Raw genomic sequence first — 14,026 nt, 5'->3', positions numbered from 1 at the left:
CATGATGTCTCAAGGAAAGGATCACTGGGAGTGGGCGTTCCCTTTTAAGCAGCCACACCAGGAGGCGCCCTGACTTATTGACCTTCTGTGGCGGGGTCGAAGTAAGGGACCGGAGACCAGATCATGTTAAGTAGGGTTTTATTTTTGTCAAGTGTCTTTTATGGCGAGTGGTGGGAGTGTCGCCGGTATGCTGGTTAGGTTCAGTGGTGACAGGTTCTCTCGGGCTGATCTTTTCCTGCAGGGATTCTCTCCTTCGGACTCCCTTGCTAGATCACTTCCTCTCCGTGACCGATATGTGGAAGAAAGATATAGGAAAATCAGAGCTGCTGTCCAGTTCACACTATCACCCAAGAGACTGGGGAGTGTAGGGTTCACCGCTGCTCGTGCTTCACAAAAGGCGCTTCCCTCTCGGGTCTGTGAGGAAAGTATGTTGAGGGGGAGCTGGTGATTGGGAAGGGTCGGAGAAAGGGTGAAGATAAAACTATTTACAAAAGGTGAGAAGACGAGGCGGGCTGAACAATGTTATTCGGTAGAGGTTCCCTGCCTCCCAGCCCATCCCGACACCCTCTGCCATACCTGGCGTAGCCACGCTCCTCCTGGAACGTGGCTCGGCGGTGCATGGGGTCATTGGCCTCCTGGCGCTGCTACTCCTCTTGCCGACGGTACTCTTCCTTCGGTACGGTCTTCTCCGTCGCGCTGTTGCTGCTCCTCTCCTGACTCCTCTAGAACTCCGTCACTCGCCTCTCAATACTCTCCGGTGATGCCACAGCACAATGGTTGTATTTCCTGGGTTTTAACCAATACTGCTGTTTTTACGTCAGACGGGGCGGTTCCTCCTCATACGTGAACGCCCAGTTAAAGGGACCATCCGTAGTTTCTTCCTCTTGAGAGGTCCATAGCGGGCAGCTCTCCTCATTCCACTCGTTCTGTAGAGAAGGGACAGAGGGTAATAACGGAGCATGCACAGTCCACCATTCTTTATCAGGGGTGTTTTGGGCGATCAGCAGTTCCTCCTGGCTACACCTTCCTATAAAGCAGCTGTCGATAATCTCGCCCGACCAATTGGTCTAGTCTATCCCAATTCTCCCCCACCGTCCTCTGGTCCGATAGCAGCACCTTTTCCTCTCTCCCAATGTGGGGAAGTCCCACTGGAGGCTCGCCAGTTGCCTCTCCTCCTCTAGCAGTTTATCCATTTATATGAAATATGAGAAACTGAAAGTGCAGAAACATTTTCTATCAAGTTCAGAACATTTTTCCTGATTAGGAACATTTTTGCAGAACATTTTTCAGCACTTTAAATTTCAAATTTTGGAAAAAAAGGCTGTAGTTTGCGTTGTACTAGTAACTGTGCCACATATGGTGAAAGATATGTCCTGTCCCGCAAGTACATATGACACAGGCTCTCAGTCACCCATACATCTCTTTAATTTACACACGTGCTCATACATCCCGTCCCACACACTGACCCACATGGCAGCCCTGTCATAGTACCCCTAATCACAGTATTTCCTTCAAACCATAGTATTGGGCTCCATGGACATTAGGTTTAAAGGCAATGAAGCTGGGCACGGCGGTTTCTGGTAACAATGCACAAGTTACTTGCCTTTCAGTAGCTCATGATTATTTTCACTTATCAGAAGTAGCTCTCATTACAAAAACTATTGGAGACCCCTGGTCAAGGGCCTGTTTTAATGCAGAGAAAAAATAACCAAGAAAGGATGGTTGCATTTGCATCTAGGACGCTTAAAGGAGTGGAGAGTACATATTTAGCGATCAAGAAAGAGGCATTATCCTGCTTTTGGGCCATACAGTACTTTAACACTTTTGTGTTGTGAACTTTATTTGCACTTTGCCCAGATCACAAACCCCTTATTGACATTTTTGTTACAAGGAGGCCTGGGAAGGTGACCCCAAAAATTCTTTATCAGTTATAGGAATACTATTTTGAGTTCAACTATGTTCGTGGAGTGAAGAATATAAATGCACATTGTTTATCATGGTTATCATTACCTGGTGCGAACGGAGAAGATGATAATGAGAATTGGGTTGTGGCAAGTGTAAGTGAATCATGAAAATGGGCCATTTCCAAAGATGAATGGAGAAAAGCATTGAAGACAGATGAGGGGGCCTTGCTGGAAAACATGTCAAGCCTGTCCCAAACCAAAAGGCAGGTTGATATTACAAAACAAGAGTGTTGCGATTATAGATTGGTGTGATCTGAAATGTCTGTTGGGAACTGGATCCTGAGAAGGGATGAAATGGAAGGTTAGTAGTACCCATAGAATTGTGGGCCAGACTATTAGCGTTGCTACACAAAGGCCATGGGGGAATGTTGGCCATGAAGAGGAAGGCTAGAGTGGACTTTTGGTGGGCTGTCATAGGCAGAGAGATCAATAGATTTGTGCAAAACTTTATTGCATGCATGTGCAGTGACAAATTCATTATGGTGAGTAAACCCCTATTGAACCAACCAAATTACCAGAGAAAGCTGGCAAAGACTGGATATTGACATTTGTGGACTATCGAACTGTAAGGGGTTGGAAGGAAAGTATGCTGCAGTGTTAATGGACTGCTTTTCCAAATAGCCAGAAGTAGCTTTTGTGAAGGAAGACAAAGCTTGATGCATTGTGAGTTTTTTGTAATGAGATTCTTTAGAAGATTGGGATGTCCTGAATTGGTGATATCCCATAATGGTCTGGAGTTTGTGGCAGAAGAGTTCCAGGAGTTCTTGAGAAATTAAAGAGTGATGGTTTATCAACCCCATCGAAATGGCCTTGAAGAACAATGTAATCTTGTGTTCAAAGAGTGAGTGCAATTGGCTGTTGAAAATTATTTGGATTATTAAAGAGTAGTCAAAAACATGCAATAGAGCTATAGAAACACACCATATTCAGCCACTGGTGAGACACCATTTATTGTAACTCAAGGGAAGAATTGCGCATACTAAGGTAACACCAGCATAGATGAACAGCACGTTGAGGTCAATATGGCTAAATTAGAAAAGAAAGTATTGGATTAACAGAAGAAATATGAACAAAGGCACAATGAGAGCATTAGGAAGACAAGACCTATATTTAAAAAGAGGTGATTGGGTAAGAGTGCATCTAGGTACCAGTGTGTAAAAGGGTTGCTCCAAATGATTTGAATCTCAAAGAAATGAGAGGTGAAAGGCAATACCGTATGGGTGGACGATGACAATAAATTGAATGAATGAAAATTAACTTTGTGCAATGACTTGGAACACAGGATTTGATTGGGAAAACATGTGGAACATAGTATGGTCGAACACAATACAATGTGAGGGAGAATAATAATCAAGGGTTCTTAATCTTTAAACAAGTGCAAGAGGCAATACCACAAGATTAAAATATTCTCATAAAAGATAATAAAAACATTGTACAAAATATTCCATTATCGGTTAAAACTCTTACACACCCTTATACATTACAAACCAACACCAATAAAATGGCACTTATAATAAAACGTATTATCACTTAAAACACTTTCATTTTCTTTACATCAGGTATATAGTTCACTGGTTTAAAATTTATAAAATCCTACAGATTACTCGAGGCTTCTTAGAAGGCTCTGGACCACCTTTATGTATTTTCCTAGGGCAATTGCAATGTCAATAGTGGGCATTTCTGTTAGGAGGTTGGCCGCCTGCGCCTTTGTTCTTATATCGTGTTTTAAAAATATTGGGCGCAGCCACAGTTTCCGCTGTTCTAGTAATGTTAGGCAGTCAAGAAGGGTATGCACAAGGTCTCCTTTGGTGCCCAGGTTACACATGCAGCACCCTTTATGATCTAACATTTTTGATTTAAGATCTTTATTTATTAACCATGGATTGATCCCAATCCGCAACCTTAATATCTCCTGCCTATAAAAGCGATTTGGTAGGATGTCTAAGTAGGGAAACCAGTTATCATTTGACCAAGAGTTCATCATAAATTCTACTGATTTTTTCTTTGCCAGATAGCCCATATCAGTCTTTCTGGATACTTCCTTCCCATTAAATTTCAGCTCACTCTTAGTACAGGCTAATTGTTGCGTTTCCTGGTTCACCTCCACCTTTAGCCTTTCACAAACCTGCACCATTCTTTCCCTACAAGCTTTTGCCCATTTTAGGTCACTATTTTGAATTTCTTTCCTACACCATTGTGCAACTTTTTGACCTTCTGTATCTTACAATTGTTTCCAAAGTCTGATTACCACAGTTTGTACATGTACCTCCCAAGACTTTGTGCCTATTTCTGTTCTTATAGCTTGGGCCATGGATGATTGTGGGAGAGATAAGAGGCTTTTCAGGTATTTCCCTTCCACCAAGTCCCAGACTCCCTTACCGCTCAAATAAAGGATTTCTGCTCCGTAAAGGACATGTGGGGGTATCCTTGCGTTAAAAGCTTTTAGTAGTGGTCGGTGCGACAGATCACCATAATCCTGATTAAACCTTTTTAGTCCACAGATTGAAGTATGAGCTTTTGCTTTTTGTGCTTCCAGATGAGTACGCCAGTTTAGTGTATTATCAAACCATATCCCTAGGTAACGATATTCTTTGACCGTTTCCAGTTTAAGATCACCTAGACACCAATTAAACTTACTTGCCTTTTTACCAAAGCATAAAAAAAATTGTTTTGTCTAAGATTACTGTTAAGAATTTGCTAGCACAGTATACATTAAATGCGTTCAACTTTCTTTGGAGGCCTATCCCGGTCTGGTCTACTATTATCAGATCGTCTGCATAAAGTAGACAGGGCACCTTTTTTCCATCCATTCTGGGACTTGCACTACCCTCAACCTCTAAGTAGGCAGGTAGGTCTGACAGGAATATGGAGAATAACTGTGGGGCCAAAACACAACACTGTCTCAAGCCGTTTGCAATGAGTATTTTTTGTGTCAATGACCCCACACTATCCCTGATAACTTGAACCCAGTTTCCTTGGTGTAGTTCCTTTATTATAGTAAGTAGGTCTTTGGGAATTTTTTCCTTCATTAATGTTTCCCATAGGCAGTCCCAATCTACTGAATCAAAAGCTGCTCAGTCAACGAAACAACAGCATAACTTGCTGTTTTGTTCCGTTGACTTCTTTGCCATTGCCCACAATGCGAAGCCGTGATCTATGGTGGAGTGCCCCTCCCTAAATCCTCCCTGTTCTATGGGTACGATTTGAAACTCCTTAACCCATGCGTTCAGTCGATTTAATACAATAGTTGAAAATACCTTCTCTCCTATATCTAGGAGGTTAATCAGTCTATGGTTTTGTGGTGCATCCATACTCCCTTTCTTATGGATTGGCCTGATTACTGCGCCCTTCCAATTTGGTGGCATTATGCCTTCTGATAGTATTATATGGAACATCTGGGCAAAGAATCTTGCCCACCACTTTACCTCTGACTTTAATATTATTGCGGGATGGTTGTCCGGTCCTGCCGCACGAGTTAGCTTCAGTTCTCTTATTATATGCTCTACTTGCTTTTCGTTAAACTCTGATTTAAGATCTTCAGTTATTTCCTGCCACTTTCGGGGCTCTACATGATCTCGAGGAACTCATGCCCCATACAATTCCCTTATGTACTCCTCCCAAGCTGCCTCACTGACTACACATTTCATATCTCCATCTGTTTGACCAGACGCTGCCTTTACCATTTTCCAGAATTGTCTTAAATTTTTTTCTTCAATTGCTTCTAGCAGGTTTAACCAGCATTTCTCTTTATATGACCTTTTTGCATCATTTACCATTTTTTTAAATTCTCCTTTCAGCTTGTTTATACGTTTCTGTCTCTCATGGGTGAAATTCTTTTTTTGCCTTCTTTGTGCTGCCCGTATCTCCCTTTTTCTAGATTGGCACTCGACAGAGAACCATTTTACTCGGCTGACCGGGGGTTTTGAGCTATTCTTTTTATCCTTTTTTTAATTCTATTCTTAGACACTGAACTACTTGGGCCATCTTCTCTATAAAGCATTCCAAGTTTCTGCTCTCTAAATCTTCTGATTCAACTTTAATTTGCAGAACCTTCAGTTTTTCCTGGTATTCCTCAGTGAGTCGTGTCGTTACACGTTTAGGGTACTCGACGTTCTGTGGGATCACTTTGTCTCGAGGCATCTTTCTTCCCCCAAATATCATTAAGTACAGTGGATTATGGTCACTAAATTATTTTTGATCTATCTTGAATTCCCGTACTAGAGGGAAATTCCAAGCTGGCATAAACATGTAATCAATTGGACAATTCTGTAAACCTATTTTAAAGCTCTTCCCTGCTGGGCAATTTGTCTTCATTCTACCATTCAGACATAGGAGATCCCTACCTCCTAGAAAATTTACTAATTCCGTTTCCTGTTTCGAGGTCTCACATACTGGAAAGCTAGCATGGTTTATTCCATATACCTCTAACAATTCTCTATTCCAGAGGTCGGCCTTCTTTGGGTTTAGCTTGTGATTAAAATCCCCCATAATTATCAGTACATCCGATGCATATTTTTCTAATAGAAGGTCGGCATCCTCTTTAAAATATCCCATCTCACTCTCATACTCTGCTGCATTATCCCACTGCATATATACATTCATCACAGTCAACATTTTGTATTTCATTTCCAAGGTCAACAATTCTAGTCTACAAGCCTGTAGCCATTTACATTTCATTTTTAACGATGTTACTTCTCTCATTACTTTTGTTGAGACTAGGGTCATTAACCCCCCCCCCACCCGATGGTTGACCAAACCTTTTTCTCGTGGCCGGACGACTCAATTGTAGATATCCCTCGATGAATGGGGTTTCGTCACATGTCCAAGTCTCTTGTAGGCTGGCAATTTCCACTTTGTTTACTACTTCCTTTATATATTATCGCTTTAGCTCATTTTCTAGGCCATTTACACTCCATGTTAAGAGACTTAGACATTGCGGCACCCCCCCATCCTATTCTACCTCACTTAAGCCACCCTCTTCTGCCCCTTCCTCCGTATATCTCTCGTTGGGGTCTCCCACATAGCTTCTACTTAGAGACCAGTTATCCCATGAGGCATCATTTCCTGTATTATTTAACACTATATTCATGCGGCTACGGTCTTCTTCGTTATCTCTAAATAACTTCACTTGTCTCCTCCCTAGACCTGCGTGGCATTTTAAAAAAGTACTGCCTGAGAGGACTTTTACTTCCCTGTCTGGTATTACCCATATTCCCATTTGGGTTATCTCACTAGTAGCTTTTAGAATTGCCATTTTTACCAGGTCCGAGTGAAGTGACACTTTTGTTACTTCCTTACCATTTTTATTTTCAACAAAGCCAATTTGCCTTAGATCGTTTGTGCTGATCCCACTCAGGCTACTGCATTTGGCGAATGCGGTCAGAATCAGCGCCCTATTTAGGGGGTTCATTTTTCTAACCATCTTTCCCCTTTGCACAGCCTGTATCTGTTGCCGGTATACCCATTTATTGTTATCCACCTCTAAAAATTTCTTGGGAGTTTCGTATTTTAACTGTCTGCCCTTTGATCTCCCTGGAGGCAACCCTTTACTTTCCACTCCTGCTAGATCTCGAGATTTTGAGCTGTCAACTCTCTGGCCACTTTTGGGTTATCCTGAGGATATCCTTACTTTCTGGTTTACAGTGTGAGTTGATAAGGGTTTCTCCTTCAACTCCTTACTACTCCGCCTTTTCCTCCGCCTTTTCCTCGGTACTATTGGGGTCTTTGTTATTTTAATCTCCGATTGCGAGGGTCCAATCAGTACATAGGTCGGAGCGGATGCATTTAGGCCTGACTGTGCCTCCCAATCCAGTTTCCTCCCTTTTCTCTTTGTTGATAAGTTCGGGACCCGCTTCTTGCCAACCCTATTCCTAGTGGGGGCCACTGCATACACACCACGCCTTTTTATCAGCATTGGGCGTCTGGAGATATATACATTATCTAATGCCTCTACAGATTCATTCACTATACTTTGTTCTATGGGTTGGGGTGTAGCTACTAGTTTTACCACGTCTGCATCTGCAGATTCATTCTCTACGCTTTCTTCTGTGGGCTGGGGGGTAACTACTGGGCTTAACATATTTGGCATTTGGCTCTTAATCCCCATCAATTCCTCTTCAATCTTTTTTAAAAACAATTTCTGAGCTTTCAACACTCCATATTTTGATAGTGTTACTGCTAGAATTTCTTGTAATGTCTTAATGTCTTCTGTAACATCAATATTAGTTCCATCAAGGAAGATGTGGGCGTTACAGAGAGAACCGAGTCCTGTGGGTTGTTTCTTTCTGGGTTTGCTTGACTTCCAGTTCTTATAGCGTCCTGCTGGGTTAGGTTTTTTTGACAACTTTGATGCTGCAGAGCTTGATCTGGCGCACCTCCCCAGACATAGCTCGGGCTCTGACTTTCATTTCCTTTTTGCCCTTCATTTTCTGAGGATTGCAACAAACACATTTTTGGCGATGATGAAAGACGAGGCACTGCTATTTGAAGATTTTGGCTCAGAAGGGTAAGGGTTATCAGTATGGTGTCCTCCCTTCCTTCCTCTGTATCAGAAGGTTCTTATTCGGGTATTCTCCCATTTCTTTCCTTATCTGGTTCTCCTCCTCTACCCCCGTCTTTTCTCTGACCTCCGTGCCATTTTCCTCCTCGTCTTCCTCGTATTCCAGGTTTATTACTGGCTCTATAGATTTGTAGTGTTTCCCTACAAAGTCCTTTTTAGATTTGGAGACTGCCGTGTTATCTTCCCGCTTAGCAGTTGTAGTGCAATCCCTTTTGGCTTGCGGGACGTTTTTAGTTACCCTTTTAACTTTTCTTTTCTTGCGTCACCCCTTGCTGTTGTCCATGACGGAGGCCTGGCTTTCCTGGCTCTCTTCCAGTGACATTGAGCCCTCCATTAACTTACTCCTCCCTGGGCTTTCGTCTTTGCGCAATTTTTGCCCTCTTTTCGGGGCCATCTATTAGGTTTGTAATACACTTACCTCTGATGCTGCTGCAATTAATTTCACAGTTCACTGTTCAAAATTGACTTGTAAAATACGCTAATTCTTTCACTTACCTCTGTTGTGCCTTGTGTCCACCAGCCTGCCTTGCCGCACTTGTTATCCTCTCCCAGGGTGGCTCTCCTGCTTCTCCCTGTGCTCAGGGCAATTGATCCCCATTCTTACTACGACGATTATAAGCCCGGATTCTCGTAGCCTAAATGCTAAAATGGCACCTTCATTCCTTGGCTCCTGGCTCCTCAAGTGCTATCTTGAGTGCTGTCTCGATGTCCAAACTGTACCTGACCACCCCCCACCCCCCGCTGCTGCACCGCTGTCTGGTGTGCCTCCGATGGATCCTGGCAACGCAGGTGGCTCCTATCAATGCCCGTGCAAGCTCTCCTGCTACTTTTTCTTTTGCGGGGCTGAGGGGTGGCTAAGGGGTGTCTCAGACACACAATATCCACGTCTCCAAACTTGTCCGGGGCTCAGTACCCCCCCGTGGATCACACGCCGCCTCTCGTACCATTTTGTTTTCCAGGGACCGGCGTCTGGCGTCTTGCGTTCACACGCTGTAGGTTGGCTCCGTGCTCAATTGCTCAGGCTGCGGCTCCGTCGGCAAGGCAAGGCTAGGCGTGGCTAGGCACCAACAGAGGTAAAAGTGTTCCATTAATGAAAAAAAACATTATTGGCACAAAGACTATATATTTGTGTGCAGATGTTATATGTTTAATCGAACCGGGACATTTCCATTACTTGAACAGGATAACATTCAGGTATTTTCATTGTCAAGATGTATTTGGGCATTGAAAAGATGTTGTTCTATTGTAATTTTTTTGTTACTTAGATAAGAAGATATGCTACATTTTAATATGCATTAACTTGTGTTTCTTAATTGTAATTTTCTGGCTGCACTGTTAACATATGCATAATGCTGGCAGGGTTCCATTCTGAGGTTGGAGGTACTAGAATACCAAGAGCTCGGAGATGGATGGAGGCCTGCCTGGAGTTGGTTTTGCTAGCTTTGAGCTTCAATGAATCATTTAAAAAGTTGCTTTCGTGAAGTGCTTTACGCAAAACCCCCAAAACATGGACATTTTCGGGGAAAAACTATGATACAGATGCTGGTATCTTTTTTTAAATCGAAGTTTGTCCTATTGGGTCCATGTGGTTCAAGACCGCTTCAGGACTTGAGCCATTGTGCCTATGAACTAAAGCATTTATTTCAATAACTTTTATTTTAGGCTTTTCCGCCATTCCGCACCTGGTGTTACCTTCTGCTGCCCAGGCCACATTAACCAGCATACTGCTGTCTGGAGTGCCTCATTATGGTCAGACCCCTCCATCCCCCCCTCCAGGACTGACTCCTGTGGACGTCCATGTTAACGCTATGCATTCTGAAAGCAAGAAATGTCCCAGCTCTCTCAATGGGCATGTCAAGGTAAGCACAAACACATCTATTTGTCCTACTCGTAGGTAATAACCGCATAATTTTGGTAGGTTGCTCGTGTGTTTCTGCACATCAGGTGTTTCGCATATAATTAGGAGCAATTCTTTATTAGTTAATCTGCAGTTTTTATTTAGATACTAAATTTATCCTCGGTTTCTAGCAAACTGCTGATTGATGGTTTGAAAAAAGTCTTAATAATCAGAATTTTGTATTAGATGAATATTAAAACATGATTTAGTGTTTGTGATCTTCGTTTTTACAATGCTTTTCTCTTTGGGTTAGTAGAAATTCCCTCCTCTCTTTAATATAAAACATTATGCCTCCATTCCTTTCATGAACAAACAGTAAGATTTGTTGCATCTCATTTTGGAAGATGTTACTGGCCTAAATGGAAACATGTGGTTTGTGATGGCAGAGCTGTCTCAAAGTATTTTCGTACTGTAGTACTTGATGCACTGTTTGCCACCCTCACCCCTATTTGTGGATGGTACTCATATTGCTACTCCTTGATAAAAGGATTTGTGAGTGGAAGCCCTGCAGGTGGTGCTTAAAGTTAGTTTGTATGACATTGCAAAGCTATGCCTTTACCACGCATGTAATATCACTTGTTGACCTTTACTAGGCATGCCATTACATTGTGGATCATTACCACACATCTTGTGGTATGTATATAGGTGTGTGTGTATGTATATATAGATATATAAATATATCTATATCTATATATATACATCCGAAAGCAATCCGCTTAGAGTGGCGCCCTTCCTCTCGGGTCAGGGCTCGGATATAGGACAGTCCCTGGAATGGGATGTTTTTGTAACACCAGTGAGTACAGAATGGCCTGGATACTGTGCACCATATTGTTTATGCCCTACATTAAATTGGATTCTTTGAGGTAGAATAAAACGATAGGTGGTACTATATTATTGGCATTCAAGACATTGGAAAGCTTTGTCGTTGAAGAGACTGATTGGAGTGTGCATTACATTTGCAGTTCATTATGGTTTGTTAAAGAACTGGAAAATGTGGAAAGAAAGTCTAGTGGGAAAGACTTTTGAAGAACTAACTTGTAGTATATTGTGACGATCCAATGTGATCAAGTACTTAATGTTCTACTATCCGCTTGTTACTATCTGATTTGTTTAGCTACTCACTATAGCTTGTGAACTATCTACTGAGCTCAACTTAATCTTTTCTTATGTTGATACCCTTTAGGTTTAAAACGGGGTAGCAATCCTCACCACTCTGTATTTTGTATATGAGTAAGACCCATTGTGGGGTTGAAACATGAGTAAGACCCATTGTGGGGTCGAAAGACGTCTTGCATGGAGACTTTGATGGAATAAAGCTGGTCACTTCAACTAGTTGGGGAGGGTTTGTTTCAAGTTGCTGGATTCAGGAGCATGTTTCCTTTAAAATAAATCAATATATTTGTGCACACATACACACAAACATATGTATGCTGAATCCTTGAAAAAATGATTTTCCTCCAGAAGATCAGCCGCACCATTTGTCCGCCATTTAAAATCTCCAGTCACGAGACCGCTTATACTGTGTGTTTGTGTGTGTATGAATGCATGTGTGTGTGTACATATATATATCCCAATGCGCTCTCTCACACGAAGGAAAGCTCGACCCAGCTCTAGAGTGACAAAAGCAGCTTTAATGGAATTCATGAACTCGGTGACAGGCAGTCCATGAAACGCTAATGGCAGATGCGTTTCAGCTTTGGTTTGCTTTCTTCAGTGCTGGTTTCACAGGCTCCTTACTCTCCCAAGGGGTCTATCCAGGTGGAGTTTATGAAGTGACTTCTCCCAGTCAGGTGATTGCTTGACCCACCCTCTTCTCAAGGGTGTGTCAAGAGATCGCGTTGGTCTCACCAGGCAAACTGCATGTTGGCCATTGCAGTTATGTTATGTAAAGGTCTTATAAAGCGATACTAACACCTGACGGTTTCTTGGCGCTGTGAGCAAATGGAGACAGAAGAGGAACTGTCAAGGCGAAAGAGAAAAAAGAGGAAGACCTAGTTGTGTGCTCTACGGAACAGATAGGTCTTGAGAGCAGATCTGAAGTGAGTGTAGGAAGTAGTAAGCCTGCATTCTAAGGGCATTCCTGAAAGATGGGGCAAGAAACGAAAATCTGAGCCCTCCGTGTTTCTTGCGTTTAAAGACAGGTGTCTTGAGTAAGGCCAGATGAGAAGAACGGAGGTAGCAGCTGGAGCATAATGGTGAAGTAAGGAGGAGATGAATGACGGACCAAGGCCGGCAAGGGCCTTGAAAATGGTGCAGCCTAATTTAGAATTGCAGCGCTCTGCTACAGGGAGCCAGTGAAGTGTCTTTAACAGGGGGCGAACATGCTAATTCCTAGGCTGGCGGAAGATTAGCCTAGCAGCCTAGTTCTGAACCAGCTGCAATCGATTCAGCTGGTAGGCAGGGATACCAACATAGAGAGAGTTGGCATAATCTATTCTGGAGATTACCAAAGCCAGTAAGGTCAGGGTGAGGGCCTCTGTGTTGAGAAAGCGGGCAATTTTGTGGATTTTCCGCAAATGAAAGAAGCTGGAGGAAACCACTGCATTAATCTGAGGCTTCATCGAAAGATCTTTACAAATGATTACCCCCAAACTTTTGGCTGAGTCAGCAGGGCGAGGGGGGAGACCCAAGCTGATGGGCCAGAAGTTGGGACTCCACGGGTTGGTTGCACCCCGATAAGAACCAGTTCGGTCTTGCCGGGGTTAAGTTTGAGATGGTTTGCCCCCATCCAGTCACTGATGTGACACAGCGTGGACTGGAAATTGTGGATGGATTGGGCCGAGGGATCGATGCCGAAGATCAACTGAATGTCATCTGCATAATTAAATGCAGTGACATTACTGCCTCGTAAAGACCGGATGAGGGGGGTGAGGTACAAATTAAAAAGGAGGGGGGAAAGGGAAGAGCTGTGTGGGACGCAACATGTCAGCCCAACTTTGTCGGCAGCGAACTGGGAGAGCCGGACAGCCTGGTAGCGATTGCTCAAGAAGGAGCAAACCCAGTCAAGGGCAGATCCCTGGATGCCGGCCTCCCTGACACGGTCGACCAGAATGTCATGGTCGACCGTGTCAAAGGCGGCCGACAAGTCCAGGAGAACCCAGGCCTGGTTGGTATTAAGGTCCGCTCCCCACCGCAGTTCCTCCATCACTGAAAGAATGACCGCCTCAGTAGAATGGATAGGTCTGAATCCGGCCTGTTGGGAATCGAGGAACTGCATACGCTCGATGAATGAGCTCAAAAAGTTAGTGACATGGGCTTCAAGTATCTTACTGAGGTAAGGAAGGAAGGAAGGAAGGAAATTGAATGAAAGTTACTCAGGAGGGACGGGTCAGCATTAGGTTTTTTAAGGATGGGCACCACTTCAGCAATTTTAAAAGAGCTGGGGACCAAGCCCGCTTTAAGTGAGTTATTCAAAAGTGACAGTGGGGGGAGAGGACAAGCAGTAAAAGTGTCACGCAAGACATGGGGGGGGCAACAATCAGTGGGGAATCCAGAAGTAACCTTATTCAGCAAAACTAAAAACTCGTCCTCCGAGATCGGGGGTATTTGAAGTGATTTGCTGAGAATTAGAGATAGCAGGGATAGTAGCAGAAATGGCTGGGTCAG

General features: G+C 43.3%; 1 protein-coding gene across 3 annotated transcripts in view; it reads left to right on the top strand.

The window, feature by feature from the left end:
- Positions 1 to 14,026, top strand: part of BICC1 (BicC family RNA binding protein 1) — an 808,889-nt gene that overhangs the window by 732,074 nt on the left and 62,789 nt on the right. For all 3 annotated transcript variants that reach the window (XM_086922454.1, XM_086922453.1, XM_086922451.1), the window contains one exon: positions 10,186 to 10,382. In XM_086922454.1, coding sequence (XP_086778580.1) covers positions 10,186 to 10,382 — 197 coding nt within the window. The remainder of the gene's footprint in view (positions 1 to 10,185; positions 10,383 to 14,026) is intronic.

The sequence above is a fragment of the Lissotriton vulgaris genome, chromosome 5 (genome assembly GCF_964263255.1).
Source record: "Lissotriton vulgaris chromosome 5, aLisVul1.2, whole genome shotgun sequence".
Lineage (NCBI taxonomy): Eukaryota > Metazoa > Chordata > Amphibia > Caudata > Salamandridae > Lissotriton > Lissotriton vulgaris.
The sequence above is the reverse complement of the archived record's forward strand: the minus strand, read 5'-3'. Positions and strand labels throughout refer to the sequence as shown.